The sequence below is a fragment of the Periophthalmus magnuspinnatus genome, chromosome 16, assembly GCF_009829125.3.
Source record: "Periophthalmus magnuspinnatus isolate fPerMag1 chromosome 16, fPerMag1.2.pri, whole genome shotgun sequence".
Taxonomy (NCBI): Eukaryota; Metazoa; Chordata; class Actinopteri; order Gobiiformes; family Gobiidae; genus Periophthalmus; species Periophthalmus magnuspinnatus.
Genome location: NC_047141.1, coordinates 465,922 through 488,630, shown reverse-complemented (window position 1 = coordinate 488,630; position 22,709 = coordinate 465,922). Strand labels below are relative to the sequence as shown.

Sequence of the window (22,709 nt, the reverse complement as noted above, 5' to 3'; positions counted from 1 at the left end):
GTTCAGATCTGGGTCAGTCCTGATTTATTCCAGGTTTAGCCTTGGTTTAGTCCTGCTTTAGTCCTGGTTCAGTCCTGGTTTAGTTCTGCTTTAATCCTGCTTTAGTCTTACTTTAGTCCTGTTTTTGTCCTGCTTTAGTCCTGCTTTAGTCCTGGTTTACCTGCAGTCCTGGGTGGTCCAGCTGGTCTGGTATTCGGAACATGTTTGGACTCCAAGGCTGATAAGGGACAGACAGACCAGTCCAGGTCCAGACCCAGGTTCAGATCCGGATTTGGGGTCTTGGATCAGACCAAAGCCTCTGCAGCAGTGGTCCTCGTCACAGCGGCGCTCACACTCCCGGAACCTGGAGGTGAAAGGTCAAAAGTCAGGAAAAAGCAAGGAGAGGTCAGGGGGCCTCAGCTCTTTTTAATGTAGATTTATGTTTATGATGTATGTTTTTCTAATTATGACTTAGTATAGTGGAATGAACCTGTAGTAGACCATCATCATCATCATTATCATAGTTTTACATCAGTGAAGTGGCAGTTTGTGAAGAAAAGTACAAAAGATTTTAACTCTGCCTATGTTGTCAACTCAGAAAAATGCATCCAAAAGGCTCTATTGGTAGATCTCTATTGTTTTATAAAAAAAAAAAAAAAAAAAAAAAATCTAAACCAGACTAAACCAAAATCAAGGCAAAAATAATCTAAAAGACAGACAAAGGCAAACATGTGAACTGAGACGCCGTAACTTTCCTAATGTGTTTGAATAATGCCACAGCCATTTAAAGCAAAAATAAAAAGAATTCCCTCTGTTTATTTACACTGACAGAGAAGACGATGAACTTTGTGTCAGTTTTTGTGTTACGTGGATAGGCCCAGAAATTACACAGATATTAACCATAAACCAGGTCAACACATCTGAGTTTGGCTCTCTCACTAAAACCGGTCTAAGTAGATCTAAGTCTGGACTGACAGCTAGTCCAAACCTGGTCTAGCCCTAGGCTTACCCCTGAGACAGAGGAGTGGATTCTGGGACCGGGATCCTGGACCGAACTGAGTACGAGACCATCTTCCTAAACTGGACTCTCTGATAGAAGCTCTTCACTGGTCCAGACAAGTCCACTGCAACAGAGACCGGGATAGTCCTGGTTTAGTTCTGGGTTAGACCTGGTTTCAAGAGATTTAAAACACTCCTGGGACATTCAAATTTGAGAGAAACTGAAATCTGGACTTTTCAGAACATGTTTGCAGAAGTCTAAACTAGGGATGGGATGATATATATACAATAATATCATTAATCTAGATATAAAAGGTCCACAATTAATCGCTTGTGGCATCATTGCACACAATTATAACCGTCTTTACGGCACCAGACTGCCTCATGTTTCTGACTTCAGTAGAATATTTAAGTGTTAGTCCTGCTGTTTGTCCACACGGGTCCTCTAGCATAGCAAAGAAACTTGTTAGCTTCTGTGCCTATTCTGAACTGGGGATGGTGCTTCTTCACCTCAGTAACCATCATGGCTCGTGGGCAGGCAGTGGATCTCAATCTCAGCGTCGACACACATTTACATCCTCCACTCAAGAAGGTTTAGTCTGATATATGGAATTATTATGGATTTGAAAAACAAGATGTGCCGCCAATTTGCAGAGCCCGCCAAAAAAAAGATAGTGCTCCGAGGGCAAACATGAGTAACTTACACGCACATTTATGAGACAACCCTGCTGCATTGTTTGACAAATTTGAGCTGAAAATATCCATCATAAGTAACATACCATGTGAAATAAACTACTGAATGTAGTTTGTGTTAGTTTGTATTTGTATGAATCCGTGTTTGTGTCGACTTTGCTATCGCTAGGTTAGCGAACAGCTGATTGCACAGCTTGTTAGCAGAGGCACATGGTTTTACAACAATCATGAATTAATCTGAATACCTATAACCTCCTAGGACCTGACGCCCACACGTGGACAACGCATTTTGGGTTATCTAGACCACAATTAAATTTTTTTCTCTACAAGGTCCTGGTATCAATATGAGGACATTATACTGCCTTGGTTTAATAATTATCGTGATAATATCGTTAATAACGATTATTTTGGTCACAATAATCACGTCCCATCCCTAGTCTAAACTACCGGGTTAGCAGCTTTTACACAGAATAAAACCTGAGAAAGGGCATCTGACACACAGGTTGACGTACCAGTCTTGATGTAGGTGTTGTTGGGTGTGCGGGGCAGTAGGGGGCGACACTGTTGGCGCACAGGCTCGTTGTAGGTGCCGCAGACTCCAGTGTCCGGGAACAACTCACAGAAGAAGAACTCTGCATGCAGATCCAAAATGTCCGCCACCGCGCACAGTTTCTCCAAATTGCAGCCTGAAGAAATAAACAATACTGAACCAGGTCTGCACCAGAACTAAACAGAACTTAAAGCTGCAAGCGGTGATGATGGCCCTTGTCCCCCACGCGACTGCCCCCCCGGCTGCTATCTGCCCCCCCGGCTGCTATCTGCCCCCCCGGCTGCTATCTGCCCCCCTTCACACCATTTCTATAGCAGCCTCCTCTCCCATAGGGGTCAACTTCAAGGTGGCGCCGTTGAGTCAGGGGGCAGGAGACATTGTTGCGATGCCAATTTTATGAAAATTTTCGATTCCACAATTATCTCCACAAGTTTCATGGCAATCGGACAATGTTCTGTCTTTTACGTGTATGATAGGGGGCACTATTGTGTGTAGTGGCCATATGCTTTGTCTTGTTTGGATTCTCACCCGTGGTAACATTTTTAGCCCTGTCTGACACTACCTGTGCGTGTCAGACATTCTTCAATGTTTTTTTTTTTTTTTGCGTGTTTGTGCCCCTGGTGGCCAACCGTGGAAAATGACCCATGGCCATAATTCAATTTTTTGGTTCTTCTTAAGCCACCAATTTATTCCCCAAATTTTGTAGGAAATGGATAATGTTGACGTTTCACGTCTACGGTAGGGGGTGCGATAGTGTTTATTCTGATTACATTTAACAGTGCATTCTATTAATGCCCTGATGTCACATGTGTGATGTGAATTTGTGCTGTGTAGATCAATGTATGTGCGTGTCAGACATTTTTGAATGTTTTTTTTTTGTCTTTGCACCCCTGGTGGCCAACTGTGAGAAATGACCCATGTCCATAATATAGTTTTTTGGTCCATGTCATGCAACCTATTTATTTCCTGAATTTCGTACGACTCCGATAATGTTGATGTTTCACCCGATGGTAGTTGGCGCTATAGTGTTCATTTTGCTTTGAATTAATATTGCATTCCATTCATGCCCCAATCTCGCATATGTGATGTGAATGTGAGCTCTGTAGACCAATGCCCGTAGTCGTGAGAGGACATCGAAAAAACATGAAACAAAGGCGTGCTACGAGTGAATGCCGGGGAATTTGGAGAAAATGTGGATGCTTTATGAAAACCCATGTGTCTGGATGTGACATGTGAAATCTGAGCTCATTTGGACCAAAAACCTGGGACTAGATATGTTTTGAAAACATGCAACGAAAAAAGTGGCAAATTTTCAATCCAATATGGCCGACATCCTGTCCGTCATTGAACAGTGCTTCAATTAATTTTTATGCTTGCCCCACCATGCTCTATCACAGTTCCGATTTTTGTGCGTGTATTCCAAAATTTACCAGCCTCCTCTCCCATAGGGGTGAAATTCTAGGTGGCGCCAGCGAGTCGTTGGGCTTGGGACATTTTCATGATGCCAAATTTATGAAAATTTTCCCATGCCAGTTGATCCTATACCCATATGTGGGATGTTCAGTGGGTGAAAACTGCGATAGTTTGGGCGGAAAAATAATAATAAAAAGAAACCCTGGAAGAACAATGCCAGGGCCAATAAACCAGAACTGAACCAGGCCTAAACCTGGTCTGAACCAGGACTGAACTAGGAATAAAGCAGGCCTGAAACAGGTCTAAACCAGGCCTTAACTAAGTCAACTAAACCAGGACTACAGCAGTGCTAAACCAGGACTACACCAGGACTGAACTAGGACTAAACCAAGACTAAACCAGGACTAAACTATGTCTGAAGCAGAGCTAAACCAGGACTATAGCAGGACTCACGCTGCAAGCAGGAGAGTAGGGCATGCTGGGAGTCGTAGTTCTTCTTGTTGAACCAGAACATCAGACTGGGCTGTTTCCTCTGAGGCTTCACCTCCACCTGCTCCACAGAGAGAGGCTGGAATGAGTCCAGCACCGAGGAGTCAACAGGAGGACCTGACTCAAGACCAGACTCTAGACTAGATCCAGGCCTGGACTGAAGATTAGGGCAGGATCCCACAGCGTCTGGCTTTGGCTCTGAACAAAGACCAAAAGAACAAAAAATGTTACACCAAGCTTATGCACTGTTTTGACATGATTTTCTATTAGAAAGATGTTCACCGCAATTACCATGGCAACAGCATCCACATAGTCTATAGCTTTTTAAATATCTATTCATGGTGTTATGGCATTCTTTAGCATAAATCTGGGTTTGAAGCTATAGTAACCTTCCTTCATAGTTTTGCATGGGGAAAGATCCTGTATGGATGACCATCTATGACCTATAGAGTTGTTAAGTGATGATGTCACTTCAAAAACATAGGTATATAGAATGTATATATAAATGGACATAGCTAACCTGCTAGCTGTCGCGCTCCAAACAGGAAGTGAGCATGGGTGCAGTTTTGGCTCCATCGGCTCTAATTCACTTTACAGTGGTTCCTCTTTTATCGCGGGGTTTATGTTCTAAAAATCATCCACAACAGATGAAATCCACGAAGTAGTCAGCTTTATTCTTTACAATGATTTTATATGTTTTAAGGCTGTAAAACTCCCCACCTTTAACCTGCTCTACAAGATCTTGGGGTTTTATTTCGAACATTAATGACGGAATAATTTGGCACCTTAAGTGCTCGCTCCCTGCTAAACCAGCGAAGCGGGTGGGAAGCGGCATTACCTTCAACAGCCTGTCTCCAGATTGGCTCTTTGATTGCTATGATACTTGTCGTTAGAACTTGGCTCGAAGTTCATCCCTATAACTGCTAGCCTTGATGAACTTCATTTGGAGCCGAGTGCTGTGGGTGACGTCGCACTCAATTAGTGTACTATTTTATGCAGACTATGGTTTAATCACATCTGTACATCTCCACTGTTGGTCATTGCTAACACTCAGACACCCTTGATACCAAGGGACAGACACCATCATGACCTTTTAAAGATTAAACAACTGTAAGTGTGCTATGTTCACAATAAATAAATAAAGAAAGAAAAGAAAGCATTCTGAATGACCTGATGCCCCTTGGACCGGGACATGACATCACACTAATGGTGTTCTTTTGAGCCAGGCTATGGCATGACTTAAACAACTCTGAACCAGGTCTAAACCAGGACTAAGACCAGGATGGTCCAGACCAGAGTCTAGACCAGAGTCATACCTGTCTCGAGGTGCACAGTGCTGAAAGTCACCAGTGAGGCCTGGTACCCTTTCTCCTGTTTGGTCAGAGGGGCGTCAGAGGCACCTGTCAATCAAACACATTTTATGATCCACTGTAATATTATAATGACCCAACTGCAGCGAGGTTCTCAGGAGGACAACGACATCATCATCAGAGCTTATATAACACCACACTGAAGGTTCCTACACTGGAACAGGGTTAAAACCTCACTGCGGGACATTTCATCACATTACCACAGGGTTACTGCACTACAACAGAGCAAAGTATCATGGCCTTTGTAGTATGGGACTGTAGACAAGAGGTTTGCAGTATTTGTAGTTTTTGTGGTCTTCCTAAATGAGAGTATTTTAAATGTTTCTTACTGAAAGTGAACCTCTGACCGCCGATGTCAAACAAGAAGTTGCCTCGTCTCTCGTTGTACTTAAGCCCCGCCCCACAATCCCGATTGGCGGCTCCTTGACCAGTCACATCCCAGTCCTGCTCTGAACACATGAGCACTGAGGGAGTCCTAAGATACCCACACATAATGGACCCTGAAAGAGGAAAAAAATGGGTCACAACCAGGACTAGGCCAACTCTGAAGTAGGTATAAACCAGGACTAAATCAGGACTAAACCAGCCCTAGTTCTAAACCAAATGTAAACCATGACTAAACTAGGACTGAACCATGTCTAAACCAGGACAAAACCAGGACTAAATCAGGTGTAACCCAGGCCTAAACAAGGTCTAAACCAGGTCTTGGTCTCACCTGAGTTGATCCGGTTTATGTTCAGTACGTAGCCTTCACAGCAGGGGTCTCTTCTGCATGCGCTCAGACAGAAGCGCTGCACGTCGGCTTGAGTGCTCTGATTGGCTGAAAACACCTGGGTCCGGTACACGCCCGACTCCGCCCTCTTCAAGGTCACCAGGTTGGAAGTTGAGTACTCGGACTTGGACCTGGATGTGTACCGGTCTCCTGCAGAGATCAGAGGTTACAGTTCAAATGGAGAAGGCTTAAAGAAGACCTCCTGTACTTGTGTCTGGTCTATAGTTATATATATATATCTGTGACACTTGTGAATCATTATGTCATAATTTACACACTTTAAATCAAAAATATTCTTCTAAAACGACTTAATAAAAGAAACACGTTTGCTGACTTCCACATTAGAAAAAGGCGGTGCCCAATGGGAGCTGACGTTGCCGTAAACATCATCAGAACAAAGCACTGTATGCTATCGGTGCCCCCTATGGATAGCTGCACATCATACTAGCAAGCAACATTTTTTTTTTTCATTTGTACCAAAAATGACTACGTGATACTGACGAATCATACAAGTATCATAGATAAAAAAAATAAATAAAAAAAAGTAGAAGAAAGAGCGTACATCACAGTGGGCGTGTACATCACAGTGGGGGGCGTGTACGTCACAGTGGGGGCATGTATGTCACAGTGGCCTTATATGTCACAGTAGGGGGTTGTGCACGTCACAGTGGGGGGCATGTACGTCACAGTGGGGGGCATGTACGTCAAAGTGGGCATGTACGTCACAGTCGGAGTGTACGTCACAGAAAGGGACGTGCACGTCACAGAAAGGGACGTGCACGTCACAGTGGGGGGTGTGCACGTCACAGTGGGGGGCGTGCACGTCACAGTGGGGGGCATGTACGTCACAGTGGGGGGCGTGCACGTCACAGTGGGGACCATGTCACAGTGGGGGGCGTGTACATCACAATGGGGGCATGTATGTCACAGTGGCCTTATATGTCACAGTAGGGGGTTGAGCACGTCACAGTGGGGGGCGTGTACGTCACAGTAGGTGTATACTGGTGGAGCCGAAAAAGGGGATTGATCAACAAAATTATATCTTGAAAATAAGTGATTAAAGATTACTCAAGCATGAATCACAACAAATACAACTTCAGAGCTTCAAAGAGAAAAAACAACTAGAACATGATTAAAAGCTCTGAAAAGTCCAGTTTGTAGAGCAGCTCTGATTTCAGAGTCTACAGTTACAGTGGATTTAACTGTTGCATTTGGAAGACAAAGAATTATACAAAATAATAATAATAATAATAATAATAATAATAATAATAATAATAATAATAATAATAATAATAATAATAATAATGGCTTACACAGGCTTGTCAAAGTCTCTCAAAGCGTTACACTATAGTCATTATTCATTCATTTCCACACTTGATGATGATGGTAAGCTACTATTGTAGCCACAGCTGCCTTGGGGCAGACTGATGGAAGCGAAGCTGCCAATCTGCACCATCAGCCCCTCCAACCACCACCAATCATTCACGCACACACCACTTTTTTCTTTCATTGCTGTCACATCAGTTTTGTAAGTTATGTAAGTGAATATGCTACTAACTTGTTATTTTTGTTTTAGGATTAGCTCCACATAATCTACCAGAATGATCTCCCAGCTGTAAATACTTGCATCTGTATCCTTGCTTTTGTTTTGTCTATATGGACAGAGAAGATGCTGAACTTTGTGCTAGTTTCATGCGGATCGGCCCAGCAATTACACAGATATTAACCATAAACCACATAAATGAGATAAAAAAAAAAAAAAACATTTCCCACCACCATTTTCACATTCTGAAAAAGCATAGACTATTGAACTTGCCTAAGCAAGTTTGCCTAATTTATAAGTTCCTACACCACCATCATTAAAGGAGTAAAGGAGGATTAAATATAAAAAAGCAAGGGCCACATGAGCCACTGCCAGAGGTGACCTATGACCCCCCACAGAAGGACCACCTTTGGTCAGAATGTATTATTTGTCCAATGTGGGAACCTATGAATAGTCTCCCGCTAACCCTGAGAGAATGTCCTATGTACAGTTCTTTTAAAGCTCAAATGAAAAACTGGTAATGGTCAAACCAAACATGCATCATCAATACAGTGGTAATGTGACTTGCATGTTTGGGCAAATATGAGGGGGGTGGGAATAGAAGTAAGTGTCTTGAATGGGTCCAAACTGACTGAAATAATGGGGACTGTGCAATGAGTGTAATGTGCAATTTTTATTTTGGCCCATTTACGGATGTAAATGATCCTTTGACTATAATCCGGTGTGTTTACATTCATGTTTTATCATTTCTGTTCATTAGCATGCACTGTCCCAATCAAATAAATCAATGAATAAATGAATAAATGAATAAATGAATAAATGAATAAATGAATAAATGAATACAGTGGTCCATCATTTATCGCGGAGGTTATGTGCTAAAAATAACCTGCAATAGATGAAATCTGCGAAGTAGTCACCTTGATTTTTTACAATTATTATATATGTTTTAAGGCTGTAAAACCCCTCACCACACACTTTATATACTTTTCTCAGACAGGCATTAAAATTTTCTCACATTTCTCTCTTGTTTAATTAATTAATAGTGACGCAGGTGTATTTCACAATTACTCTGATCATGCCTCTTCGGCCTGGCGCCGCTCCGCTGTAATGTCGATGGAACATTTATGTAAATTTGGCTGAACGCATTCTGTACTGTACAGCAGACACGGCACGGAGGAGATTGATTAACAATCATATACAGTCACTTAGCCAATCAGGATGCAGAACCCAATGTGCATTCATACGCTGTAAAAAAAAAAAAGCTGGCAAATTGCACAAAAAAAATCCACATAACAGCAAGACCGTGAAAGGTGAACCGCAATATAGAAAGGAACAACTGTAAATAAATAAACCAGGTCCACACATTTGCAGTCTGACAGTTACAGCTTACTCCACCTGAACATTCAGACCTGCCTCAGCTCAGGTTAAACTACAGGAATGCTACAGTGTGCTGATGTCATGAGAACTTAGCCAGATAATTGGTATTCTTTCTACACATTAGATTTCGTGGATTTTAAAAATCCAGAGGAGTACTACCTAAATGTGCAGGATTTCTAAAACATGTGAATGAAACAAAACACAAGTCCAGGGATGTTGAGGAGGACACTACATTAGAACAGTTAAAGCCCCACAGTAGAACATTTTATCACATTAGAACAGGGTTAAAGCTCCACTGTGGAACATTTCATCACATTAGAACAGGGTTACAGAGAGAGATCAGGAGGAGAAAAGAGAGAGATGTGAGGGTGTATCATCATGAGGGGGTGGGGCTCACCTGTCTTTCTGAACACCTGTTGACTTGAAGCTCCGCCCCTCACCTTCACAGAGCAGCGCAGCCAATCAAAATGCTCCGCCTCAGAATTACCCAGAAACCCTTTGGTCTGTGGAGAAAACAAGAGAAAGACTAAATCAGGACTAACCCTGGACTAAACCAGATCTAAACCAAGTCTTAGTCAGGACTAAACTAGCACCAAACAAGGTCTAAATCAGAAGCAAACCAGAACTAAATCCAGTCGGGAGGGATGGGAGTGGGGGTGGGACTGTGAAGGGGGGTGGGACTGTGAAGGGGGGTGGGTGTGGCCGGTGTGGCCGGTGTGTGGGGGGGTACCTGGGGGGCATGGGTGCACTCTGTGTTCTCGGGGCTTGTACTGTACATCTCACACTGTCCACTAAACAGCGCCACATGGTGACAGGACGAGTCCAGTGCACACTCTGAATAGAAAACAGACATTAGTACAGGTTCAGGACTAAAACTGGACTAAACTCAGTCTAAACCAGGCCTATACCAAGTCTATACCAGGTCTAAACCAAGACTAAACCAGGACTAAACCAAAACTAAGTCTAAACCAATACTAAACCCGGACTAAACCAGGTCTAAAAGAGGTCCAAATCAAGACTAAACCAGGACTAAAACAGGTCTAAACCAAAACTAAACCAGGACTAAACCAGGGCTAAACCAGTATTAAACCAAGACTAAAACAGGTCTAAACCAAAATTAAAACAGATCTAAACCAAGACTAATCTAGGACTAAACCAGGACTGAACCAAGACTAAAAAAGGTCTAAACCAAGACTAAAACAGGACTAAACCAAGACTAAAACTGGTCTACACCAAGACTAAAACAGGACTAAACCAGGTCTGAACCAGGGCTAAACCAGGACTAAACTAGGGCTAAACCAGGTCTACACCAAGACTAAAACAAGACTAAATTAAGACTAGAGCAGGTCTACACCAAGACCAAAACAAGACTAAATTAAGACTAAACCAACACTAAACCAGGTTTGAACCAGGATTATACCAGGGCTAAACCAGGTCTAAATCAAGAATAAAACAGGTCTAAACCAAGAGTAAACCAGGACTAAACCAGGTCTGACTAAACTAAGTCTACACTATGTCCGAGTACCTTTTAGGCAGCTGGTCCGGTCCGCAGACACAGTCCTGAGGATTTGAGCCTCGTCTGATCCAAACTGAACCTCGGAGTCTGAGAGGAGCTGGAAGTTACTAAGAGCTGTGGAAAGGAGGTTTCATAGATCAGAGGAGGAGGGGTCAGAGGTCAGAGGATATCTGATGTTTTAAAGTGTCACTAAACATTCAATCAGTCTCAAAAGCTGCAATTAGGTCTGTCCACAGATTGTATAAAGAATTTGAATGAAGGAGTGTGACGTCACCCACAGTGTTCAGCTCCAAATATAGCTCATCGAGGCTAGCAGTTATAACGCTAATCTGGAGCCCACTTTTATATTTGAAATTCCAGCCGCAAGTATCATAGCAACTAAAGAGCCAATCAGGAGCATAGGGGGTTGAAGGTAACGCCCCTCCAAGACTGCACCTCTGGTTTAGTTAATGCTAGTGGGAGCGACCTCAGAGAAAATGCAGCATATGTTTCTGTCACACAAAGATTTTAGTTGTTGGGGAAAATGAGGGCCACTTCACAGAGATCTGAGGACCGTGTTCGGTTCCCGGGTCACAGTTTGGACAGCCCTGAAGCTTACACACACTGGATTCTGATAAGTCACCTGTGCACTCCTTGTCAGTCAGAGGTGCCTCCCTATTGGTCCACTGAAGCCACACGCCCTCTTTATTGACACATCCCCAGATCCCAGATAGGAAGTTAAGCTGAGCCGGCAGGAAGTCACCTGACTCTGAGCACCGCCCCCTGCGCCGCTGGCACTCCGACTCACCTGGAACAGAGACAGGTCTGAAATTGGACTAAACCAGGCCTAAACCAGAATTAAGACAGGACTAAACTAGGATTAAACCAGGATTAAACCAGAATTAAACCAGGACTAAACAAGGGACTGAACCAGGATGGGGCCTGAACAAGGACAAAATGAAAACTCACACTGATGGACAGATGATGCTCCAATCCCAGAGGAGCCTCGGGGACATATGATGCAGGAGTCCCGACCCTCTTGGTCCTGATAGGTTCCAGATGGACAAAAGAGACACGCCCCCGAAGACGAGAATGTCCCAGGAGGACACAAGACTAAGGACAAAAAGAGACAACCATCAGAGAAGAGAGGAGAGGAGAAAGTAGGAGAGGAGGGAAGGGGGAGAGGAAAGGAGGAGATGACACAGGACTGAGGACAAGAAGACCAGAGAACATGTTTAACCCAGCAGAGGATACAGAGAGGAGGAGAAAAAGCTTCATTCAACAGAGAAGAGAGAGAGAGAAAGAGAGAGGGAGAGAGAGAGAGAAGCGACAAGAGACCAAAGGACATGTTTAACCCAACAGAGGATAGAGAGAGGACAAGAGAGAGTTTTAACCATCAGAGAAAAAGAGAGGGAGAGAAAAAAGAGAGAGAGAGAAGATACAAGAGACCAAAGGACATGTTTAATCGTGACAGTAGATGAGAGGAAAGGAGCAAGCAGCAAGAAAAACAACATCAATGGAGGACAGGAGAGAGAAGAGGACAAAGAGGAGGAGAGAGGACACAGAACTGAGGACAGTGCGACAAGAAGATATAACCATCAGAGAGAGAGAGAGAGAGAGGAGGAGCAAGGAAAAGAAAGAAGGAGAGGACTAGACAAGAGGATATTACACAAGAGGACACAAGAGTAAGAAAAGGGAGACAAGTGTCAAAGGAGGATAGAGGAGAGCGAGAGAGAGAGAGAGAGACTAGAGACCAGAGGACATGTTTAACCTACGAGAGCATGGAGAGAGGAAGAGAGAGGAGAGAGAGACAAGAGACCATAGGCCATGTTTAACCAAGCAGAGGATACAGAGAGGAGGAGAGAGGAGAGAGAGAAGAGAGAGGAGAGAGAAGAGAGAGGAGAGAGGATAGAGAGGATAGAGGGGAGAGAGGAGAGAGAGGAGAGAGGAGAGAGAGAGGAGAGAGAGGAGAGAGGAGAGAGAGGATAGAGGGGAGAGAGGAGAGAGAGGAGAGAGGAGAGAGAGGATAGAGGGGAGAGAGGAGAGAGAAGAGAGAGGAGAGAGAGGAGAGAGGGGAGAGAGGAGAGAGAGGTGAGAGGAGAGAGGGGAGAGGAGAAAGAGAACAGAGGAGGACACAGAACTGACAATCATTAGAGAAGAGGAAAAGGAGAAGAGTGAGGATATTTTGTTTCATAGCAGATGCATGAAACAAAATGACATTTGGCCTCACAACAGGCATCTCTTTCTCCTCCGACACCAAAGCCAGTCCCACAACCGAACTCTGGCGTCGTCACGGTGACCAGCTGCAGCTCTGACATCATCTGTGACATCATCAGGTTTCCCAGAATGCCCTGCACGCCCTCCACGAAGTAAGTCCGGTTCAGGAACACACCTGGAACACACCTGGGTCAGCCCACTCTCAGCACCGAATTGTCTGATTGTTGCACAGCTCACCTGACTCTGCCCTCTTCGGACTTGTAGAGCCAACGGAGTACTTGGACTTAGATGTAGATGAGTACTGGTCTCCTGTAAGAACCAAACAAGGACTAAACAAGGACTGAACAAGGACTAAACCAGGGTTGAACCAGGACTGGATCACCACTGGACTAGGAGTAACCCAGGTCCAAACCAGGTCTAAACTTGGTCTAAACCAGGTCTAAACCAGGTCTAAACCAGGTCTAAACTAGGACTATACCAGGACTAAACCAGGACTAAGCCAGGAATAAGCCAGGAATAAACCAGGTCTAAGCCTGAACTCAACAAGGACTGAGTCAGGATTAAGCCAGGACTAACCCAGGACTAAACCAGGAGTAAATCAGGACTAAATCAGGACTAAACCAGGACTAAAACAGGTCTAAAACAGAACTATACCAGCACTAAGCCAGGACAAAACCAGGATTAAACAGGGACTAAACTAGGACTTGAACTTGGATTGGATCAGGAGTGTTACAAGGACTAAAATGGGAGGGCATCTGATACTGGGATACAGGAGGATGGGAGGGCATCTGGCTTACCTGGGGTGTGTAGGTCCGGAAGGTCCTCGGGTCTGAGTTCTGACAGGTGCAGGGTCCAGGTCAGGTCCAGGGTTACAGAGTCCTCTTGACACCGAAGTCCAACTGTAGACCCATCACAGAGAGACAGAGACCGACCGGAGACTGGAGCCTGGACAGAAACTGGATTAAACCAGGACTAAACTAGAACTGAACCAGGACTGAACCAGGACTAGACCAGGACTGAACCAGGACTGAACCAACACTAAATAAGGACTAAAGGACTAAACCAGGACTAATTTAGTCCTGAATCAGGACTGAACCAGGACTAAACCAGACCTAAACCTGGACTAGGCCAGGACTAAACCAGACCTAAACCAGAACTAAACCAGGACTAAACCAGGACTAAACCAAGACTAAACCAGGACTAGGTCAGGGCCAAACCAGGACTGAACCAGGACTAAACCAGGACTAAACCAGGAGTGAACCAGGAATAAAAAACAGGACTAAACCAGGACTACACCAGGACTAAACCAGGATTAGGCCAGGACTGAACCAGGACTAAACCAGGACTGAACCAGGACTAGGCCAAGGCTGAACCAGGACTAAACCAGGACTAAACCAGGACTACACCAGAACTAAACCAGGATTAGACCAGGATTGAACCAGGACTAAACAGGACTAGGCCAGGGCTGAACCAGGACTAAACCAGGACTAAAGCAGGACTAAACCAGGACTAAAGCAGAACTAGGTTAGGACTAAAACAAGACTAAACCAGGACTAAACCAGGACGGAACCAGGACTAAATCAGAACTAAACCAGAACTAAACCAGAACTGAAACAGGGCTTGACCAGAACTGAACCAGGACCAAATCAGTACCGAACAAGGATTAAGCCAAGACCAAACCAGGACTCAATCAGAAAAATGATCCGTATCAATGATCAAAAATGTCCGTATATAGACTGTACACAGATTGTATATAGACTGTATATAGACTGTACATAAACTGCAAATATACAGTACACAGACTCTACATAGACTATATATACTTTACAAACTACATATAGATCATATGGTCTATGGATTGTGCACGTGACTGACCTGAGCAGAACAGAGCCCCCGGCTGGAGACAGCATTCAACAGCACCGACTCCACATCCACCTCAGAGCAAGACTGGACCCAAGACCAAGTCTGAGCCCAGGACCAGGTCTGAAGAGGCTGAAGGACTAACAGAGAGAAGGGGTCAGAACCTGGACTAAAGCAGGACTAAAACAATACTAAACCACGACTGAACTTGGACTAAAACAGCATCAAACCAGGACTAAACCAAGGAAAAACCAGGACTAAACCAGGACTGGACCAGGGCTGAACCAGGATTAATTCAGGCTTAAACCAGGACTTTGTGGGACTCACTCTGACAGGCCTGGGGTCCTGGTCTGATCTCAGTCCAAGACTTGGTCTGGACCTCACACTGGAAGCGGCTGACAGGAAGTGCGTTGTGGTAACCATGGGAACAGACGAGCTCACAGCGTTGGAAACCATCAGTGGCCGGGCTGCACTGCAAAGAACCATGGGAAATGTCCGGGATGGGGCAAAGAGGACCTGAAGGAGAACAGGGTCAGGTAAAAGACCAGAGGCTCGCCGGTGTTCAGTTGAGTTGCTGTATGATCTTGTCTTGTGTTTAAATGTGTGTACTCTATGGGTCCTCTTTATTTGAGGGAGTTACTGCAGCAGGGGCAGTTTAAGCAGGGACTCTCAAACTTCCCTCATCCCAGGCATGTGCTCCAGCTTCTCCAGTGGGACCCCCAGGCATTCCCAGGCCAACTGAGAAACATGATCCCTCCAGTGCATCATGGGTATTCCCCGGGGCCTCCTACTGGTGGGATATGCCCAGAACATCTCCCTAGAGAGGTGTCCAGGAGGCAACCTGAACAGATGCCCGAGCCACCTCAGCTCCTCTCGACGTGGAGGAGCAGCAGCTCTACTCCGAGCTCCTCACCCTATCTCTAAGAGAGTGCCCAGCCACCCCGTGGAGGAAACTCATTTCAGCCGCTTGCATCCAAGATCACGTCCTTTTGGTCATTACCCAAAGCTCATGACCATAGGTGAGACTGAAAGGTAAATAAAGAGCTTTGCCTTTAAACTCAGCTCCTTCTTCACCACAACAGTCCAATACAGCAACTGTATCACTGCATACGCTGCACTGGTCCAACCGTCAATCTCACACTTCATCCTTCCCTCACTAAACAAGACCCCGAGATATGTATTTATGTGAATTCAAAATGTGCATCAGACAGGGCATCCACAGCTTTCACAAAGGTTGTTTTTTTTGTAGGATTCTTCTCAATTTTGACAACATGACATTTTTATAATGTTTAAATAATCAAAGCACCTAAAAGTTTGCTTTGTAAGATTTAGCTTAGCTCTGCTCTATCCTAGCCCTGCAGTTTTCGCTCTGAGTGGTATTCAAGAAGTAATGCAGAAGAGAAAAGTTTTGTGGCATTTGGCACCAGTGACACAGGTCACTGACAACAACACAACGCCATCTTTGTTTCATCTCAGATCTGATTACACTTCAGGTCAGGTCGGAGTACTACCAAAGTACTATCCCAGTCACAATATGTCTGCAGTAGTAACAGCAGCAGTAACAGTAGTAGTATTAGTATTACAAGTAGTAGTATTAGCATTAGTATTAGCAGTAGTAGTAGTAATAATAGTAGTAATAGTAATTAGAAGTAGTAATAGTATTTGAAGTACTCACTCTCACAGCCATACTCAGATTCACACTGAAGAGAGCCAACCGTCTGTGCCTGAAGAACAAAAGGTCAAAGGTCACTTTCAGATCCCAGCCCAGGTCAAAAGTCACAGCCGTGTCGCTTACCTGTTCACACCGTGCAGGAGCTCTCAGCCAATCAGAGAGCAATGTCTGGGCACGTGCAATCTCACACCTGCTCTCACCTGGAGTACACACATCGATTGATTGATTGAATAATCCTGATCACAGTTCTGTTTTGATGTGTTTCTGTGGTGAAGGAAGTGACTCACACTTTGGAGCTCTGCGATTGGTCAGAGATCCAGCCACAACACTGCCATCTTCATGTGCACACCAACACACACCTGACAAGAGGTCAGAGGTCACAGGAGCAACAAGCAGCAAGAGCCAGAGGAGCAGACAGTAGCCGAGCCAAAGGAGCAGAGCTGCAGAACCAGAGGAGCAGAGCAGCAGAACCAGAGGAGCAGAGCCTAAGAAGCAGAGAATAGAGCCAGAGGAGCAGCGCTAGAGAAGCCGGGGAGCAGAGTCAGAGGAGCAGAGGAGCAGAGCCTGAGAAGCAGAGGACAGAGCCAGAGGAGCAGAGCCTGAGAAGCCGAGGACAGAGCCAGAGGAGCAGACAGAGGAGTAGAGCCAGAGGAGCAGAGCCAGAGGAGCAGAGCAGCGGGGCCAGAGGAGCAGACAGGAGCAGAGACAGAGGAGCAGAGAAGAGCAGAGCCAGAGGAGCAGATAAGAGCAGAGCCAGAAGAGCAGAACCAGAGGAGCAGAGAGAAGCAGAGCCAGAGGAGAAAAGCCAGAGGAGCCAGGAAGCAGAGCCAGAGGAGCCGGGGAGCAGCCAGAGGAGCAGAGGAGCAGAGCCTGAGAAGCAGAGGACAGAGACAGGACGAGCAGAGCCTGAGAAGCAGAGCCTGAGAAGCAGAGCCAGAGGAGCAGAGCCAGAGGAGCAGAGCCAGAGGAGCAGAGCCAGAGGAGCAGAGCCAGAGGAGTAGACAGGAGCAGACCTGAGTTGAGGTCACACTGGGTGGGGAGCCAGTCTCCATTGGAGTCGCACTGAGGACTGAAAGCCTGAAAGCTCTGTCTCTCCGGCTCCACCAGCTGCTGATACACTGCAATAACAACAACAATGTCAGTGTGGGCTCAGAAACAGCAGGCTGTGATCAGGGTCACCTGTGTGATGCTGCAGAATTACATAAGTTTGCACTTGCATTTTTCAGTACAGACTACTTAAAATGTTTCACATAATTACAAAACATTGTTATAACACAGTGAAAACAGTGGATTTGTTGCTGACTCCCACAATAGCAGCTCAGCGTCTGACTGACTTTACGCTGAGCTCTGAGTACACTGGTGTAAGCACAAGGTACGTGTTATCTTCATCCTCCATTTCTGTTCAAAAACAGGGAGGAACCATTCTGGTCATCAGGAGAGAAAGGAGTCAGTCTAGAGAGGAAGAACTCTCACCTGACACAGCGGCCAATCGCAGCGCTGCATTGTTGTTGTCACTCAGCAGCTCCAGCTGCGGAGGCTCTGACTGGCCGATCTCGGTAGTGAAGCGAAACCCTTTGGCCAATAGGAGGCCAAGGCCCAGGGGAAAGTGGGAGGAGTTAGAGAGTGCCACTAGTGACATCACTTCCTGTTTGAAGGCCGAGACTTCAGCCAAAGCCTCAGAGCATGAGCCTAAAAGTAAACAAACAAAATCAATAAACACGTGATTCAGTCCAGGAGATAAAATATGGAAATTATTCAGAGTACAGGTAACACAGTACAGGTAACAGAGTACAGATAACACAGTACAGGTAACACAGTACAAGTAACACAGTACAGATAACAGAGTACAGATAACAAAGTACAGGTAACAGAGTACAGATAACACAGTACAGGTAACAGAGTACAGATAACACAGTACAAGTAACAGAGTACAGATAACACAGTACAGGTAACAGAGTACAGGTAATACGGTACAGGTAACAGAGTACAGATAACAGAGTACAGGTAACAGATACAGAACAGATAAAAGATCCAGATAGAAATGAATGCACTGAAGTCACTTGTATGATCAGTGCACTTAATAATATCAATACATTCATGGTCAGTTGAGAATTAAAACAACAGTAAAGTGTGCCAGCCTTGTGACTAGAGCCTTGGTGTCAGAGCAGCTAAGGAGCCACACAGTCAAAGACATTGCTATTCTAATGTCTGCTCTTTCATTTTTGCTTTGAAAAACTAAATGGATTTTGCAGAATATCTTGTCCCTCACTCACCTGAGGCCCGGCTCTGTCCTACAGCTCTTTGAGCACCTGCAACACACACACAGAATATATGTACGTCATAGTAGGCTTTACTCAAACATGAATCACTAAAAATACAACTTCAGAGGAGGAGAAGGAAACAACTAGAACATGCTTAAAGCTCTGAAAAGTCCAGTTTGCAGAATAGCTCTGATAAAAAAAAGTAAGCACGTCTGACCACTCACAGTGGGGGGCGGTCTCCTCCGTGGCATCTCCCTCTTCATTCACACAGAAACACTTTTCACCGACGCACTGCAGAGACAGGAAGTTGCCGTCCCCTGAGCATGCTGGGATATAGAGTTCTGCTCCGGCCGAGAGCGCCCCCTGTAGCCTGAGGGCAGTGCTCCTCTGACGCTCACAGAGGGAGGGGCATCGGGGACGACCTCTGACCCGACTGCCCTCAATCTGCACCGAGAAAAGTGTGTTTGTAAAAGGAAGAATAACAGTTTTTACCAAAGAAGTTGCTATGTGGCGGCCATTTTGTGATTGTGGGAAGAGCAAAATTCTAATAGAAAATAATATGTGTACTGGAGCACAAAATTCAGTGATTTAAGTATTTAAAGGTCCTATGTTACACATAACTGACTTTTGTGAGCTTTAAGCCATGTTACAATGCTGTTACCTCCTCAAAAACATACCCAGAGTTGTGTTTTGTTTCATTCACACATGTTTGAGTAACACTTTATTATTAGTCTGTCTACATCTCCAAAGCTCAAAATGCTCTGTTCCACCTTGTGATGTCATGAAATGGTCATTTTCAAGTTAACAGCTCCTTTTACCTTTAGTTGAACAGAGATTAGCAATTCCAGGTCTGAAATCATCCAAATGATTCTAGTGAAGATGTATGGAGTTTAAAAACACAGTGGAGCTCTTCCTATATTACCCTATGACATCACAAGGTGGAACAGTGTTTTCTATTTGAGAGAAGAACTTTCTGTGTTAAACATGTGTGAATGAAACAAAACACAACTCCAAGTTTTGTGATGAGGAAAGAGGAAGGGTCATCATCATCTATCCCCATCTGTAAATCCATCATCAGACCCAAAACAAACAAAGGAAACAAAGAGAACAGTAGAGCAAGCCAGGATACTAATAGGTGTGGAAAACACCCACTAAGGGGTGTATGAATATGCTACGCATGTTTCAGGCATAGTGTGTACTTAGTGTAGCTCTATAGAGCTACACAGGGATGTTCTGGGACAGTTATCCATTTGTTTGTTTTCTGTTGATTAATTTGCTTGTCTGTTTCTCTTTCTTTCTTTGTTAATGTTCTAACTTTCTGTTGGATAAATCAATTCTCATGTTCAGCTCTAAGAGGCAACTGCTGTTGTGATTTTGGGCTTTACAAAAATTAATTTAATTGAATAGACTTCGTCTACATACAGAAACTTAAACCAGATTACTGGTGGACACTGCTTGGATGAGCAGCGAAACATCTTTACTGCTACAACTTTTTGTCCAGGTGACGGATTTAACTTTGGCTTCTACTATGGATTACACAGACATTATTATTATTATTATTATTATTATTATTATTATTATTATTATTATTATTATTATTATTATTATTATTATTATTATTATTATTATTATTATTACCTATTCTTGAAGAGTAAATTGTGATGTCAGTGACCTTGTTGTTTTTTTCTCATGTTTTTTTGGTCTTTGACGCAAACCTACCTCTGAACCGTTGGGCTCCACGCACCAGCACTCCTCTTCCTCACATTGCACTGGACCAAAGCTACCGGAGGAGGTGCAGCGAGGGATGAAGAGGGAGGAGCCAACCTGAGATGAGGAGGAGGAGCAGGAGAGGAAGAGGGGAGAGAGGGCCTGAGGAGAGAGAAGAGAGAGGGTTAGGAGAAGAGGATGAGGAAGAGAAGGGGAGAGAGGGCCTGAGGAGACAGAGAAGAGAGAGGGCGAGGAGGAAAGATGGAGGAAGAGGACAAAGAGGAGGAGAAGAAGGGAAGAGAGGAAAAGGAGGAGGACCAGGAGGAGGACAGGAGGAGGGGAGAGAGAGCCTGAGGAGAGAGAACGGAGAGTGTTAGGAGGAGAGGAGGAGAAAGAGGAAAGGAGAAACAGGCCTGAGGAGACAGAAGAGTGAGGGTTAGGAAGAGAAGTGGAGGAGAACAAAGAGGAGGTGGAGAAGGAGAGAGAGGACAGAGAGGGTTAAGAGGAGGAGGAGGCAGTGAAGGACAAAAATGGGGAGGAGGGGAGAGAGGAGAAAGAGGGTTAAGAGGAGGAGGGTAGGAGGGGAAAGAAGAAAGAGGGTTAGGCAGAGAGGAAGAGGAGGATGAGGAGAAAGAAGAGGCAAAAGAAGAGAAAGGGTGAGGAAGAGAAAGGCAAAAGAGAGGGTTAAGCAGAGAGGAGGAGGAGGAGAAGGAGGGGAAAGAAAAGAAAGGGTTAAGCAGAGAGGAGGAGGAGGAGGGGATAGAAGAGAGAGGGTTAAGCAGAGAAGAGGAGGAGGAGAGGAGGAAGGGAGAGGAGGAGCAGGAGTGGACCAGTAAATCAGAACTAAACCAGGTCTAAACCAGGTCTAAACCAAGACTAAACCAGGCCTAAACCAGGTCTAAACCAGACCTAAACCAGGTCTAAACCAGGTCTAAACCAGGTCTAAACCAGACCTAAACCAGGTCTAAACCAGGACTAAACCAAGTCTGAACCAGGACTAAACCAGGACTAAACCAGGTCTAAACCAGGACTAAACCAGGACTAACCCAGGACTAAACCAGGACTAAACCAAGCCTAAAATCCCCTCTTGCCCTCCTCAGTCTCACCTTTTGGACAGTCTGTTTTGGGTCCAGCTCGTTCAGAGAGTTCTTCAGCAACGACAGAAACCCAGGATCCTCCAGGACCCGAACCAAGACCAGAACCAGGTCTCTGTGAGTCCTGATGCTCTGGAGTTTGGACTCAGACCTAACCCGGTCTAGACCCTGTCCTTTATTCCTCAAAGACCCCACGAAGGCCCCCTCCACTGCCATCTTTAAAAATTTTCCTCCAAAAAGGTTCTCCAGGAAACGCTGAGGAGAAGAGCGAGCTAAGGCCTTCAGAGCCGAGTCTACAGATGGGACGAGACCATCCAAGATCTGGACCAGAGGACTCAGTAGGGTCTGAGGGTTGGTCTCGACTTGGACCAGGTCTGAGAGGGTCCTGAGGAGAGAGGAGCAGAAGAGAGGAGGAGAGGAGAGAGGAGGACCGGAAAGAGGGAGACCAGAGGAGGGCGAGAAGAGTCTGAGGAGAGCAGAGCGCCGCTGGGAGACACACGAAGATCCAGAACCTGCAAAAGAAACAAAAACAGAACCAGGACTGAACCAAGACAGAACCAGGACTGAACCAACACTGAACCAGGCCTTACCACAGCGGACAGAGTCCGGATGAGTCCGGGTCCCGGGGATCTCTCTGCCGTCAGAGTCCACACACCAGCACAGTGCCCCTTGTTGACACTGGGTGGGAGTGAAGGAGCCGTCAGGTTCACAAGAAGCACCGGCCTGAGACTCACAGGGGGAGGGGCCTGAAACAAACCGTTGATGTCACTGAGTACATCCAAAGTACATAATATTCATTTGCAGTATTTTAAAGAAGTTGCTTTGATCTGGTGTATTCAGAGAACGGTTACACACTGATCTGATCTAAGACATCAAAATTGTTTTAGAGCAACAACAGAAAACACAGTTCTATGTTGTAAAGGTAAACTGGGACTAAACCAAAACTAAACCAGAACTAAAACAAGGACTAAACCAATAATAAGGCAGGATTAAACCAGAACTAAACCAAAACTAAACCAGAACTAAACCAGGAATAAACCAGTAATAAAGCAGGATTAAACCAGAACCAAACCAGAACTAAACCAGAAAAAAACATGACTAAACCAGGACTGAACTGGGACTAAACCAGAATTAAACTAGGACTAAACTACAACTAAACCAAAAAATAAACCACGACTAAACAGAACAAAGCCAGAACTAAACCAGGACAAACCAGGA

At 45.0% G+C, this 22,709-nt stretch overlaps 2 protein-coding genes across 2 annotated transcripts in view; one reads left to right on the top strand and one right to left on the bottom strand.

Moving 5' to 3' along the window:
* The window catches only part of mat2b (methionine adenosyltransferase 2 non-catalytic beta subunit), a 220,739-nt gene that overhangs the window by 143,932 nt on the left and 54,098 nt on the right, over nucleotides 1-22,709 (top strand). The gene's annotated exons all lie outside the window — the stretch shown is intronic.
* The window catches only part of tg (thyroglobulin), a 40,253-nt gene that overhangs the window by 10,960 nt on the left and 6,584 nt on the right, over nucleotides 1-22,709 (bottom strand). Inside the window, exons 8-34 of the mRNA XM_055227631.1 lie at nucleotides 22,082-22,237; nucleotides 21,504-22,003; nucleotides 20,410-20,559; nucleotides 18,915-19,134; nucleotides 18,703-18,738; nucleotides 17,903-18,118; nucleotides 17,443-17,547; nucleotides 16,717-16,788; nucleotides 16,553-16,629; nucleotides 16,433-16,481; nucleotides 15,085-15,273; nucleotides 14,773-14,897; nucleotides 13,695-13,842; nucleotides 13,135-13,206; nucleotides 12,911-13,072; nucleotides 11,650-11,793; nucleotides 11,324-11,488; nucleotides 10,711-10,815; nucleotides 9,916-10,019; nucleotides 9,583-9,688; nucleotides 6,209-6,415; nucleotides 5,823-5,993; nucleotides 5,440-5,523; nucleotides 4,088-4,321; nucleotides 2,184-2,357; nucleotides 989-1,103; nucleotides 161-343 (exon numbers count right to left, since the gene is read on the bottom strand). Coding sequence (XP_055083606.1) covers nucleotides 161-343; nucleotides 989-1,103; nucleotides 2,184-2,357; nucleotides 4,088-4,321; nucleotides 5,440-5,523; nucleotides 5,823-5,993; nucleotides 6,209-6,415; nucleotides 9,583-9,688; nucleotides 9,916-10,019; nucleotides 10,711-10,815; nucleotides 11,324-11,488; nucleotides 11,650-11,793; nucleotides 12,911-13,072; nucleotides 13,135-13,206; nucleotides 13,695-13,842; nucleotides 14,773-14,897; nucleotides 15,085-15,273; nucleotides 16,433-16,481; nucleotides 16,553-16,629; nucleotides 16,717-16,788; nucleotides 17,443-17,547; nucleotides 17,903-18,118; nucleotides 18,703-18,738; nucleotides 18,915-19,134; nucleotides 20,410-20,559; nucleotides 21,504-22,003; nucleotides 22,082-22,237 — 4,069 coding nt within the window. The remainder of the gene's footprint in view (nucleotides 1-160; nucleotides 344-988; nucleotides 1,104-2,183; nucleotides 2,358-4,087; nucleotides 4,322-5,439; nucleotides 5,524-5,822; nucleotides 5,994-6,208; nucleotides 6,416-9,582; nucleotides 9,689-9,915; nucleotides 10,020-10,710; nucleotides 10,816-11,323; nucleotides 11,489-11,649; nucleotides 11,794-12,910; nucleotides 13,073-13,134; nucleotides 13,207-13,694; nucleotides 13,843-14,772; nucleotides 14,898-15,084; nucleotides 15,274-16,432; nucleotides 16,482-16,552; nucleotides 16,630-16,716; nucleotides 16,789-17,442; nucleotides 17,548-17,902; nucleotides 18,119-18,702; nucleotides 18,739-18,914; nucleotides 19,135-20,409; nucleotides 20,560-21,503; nucleotides 22,004-22,081; nucleotides 22,238-22,709) is intronic.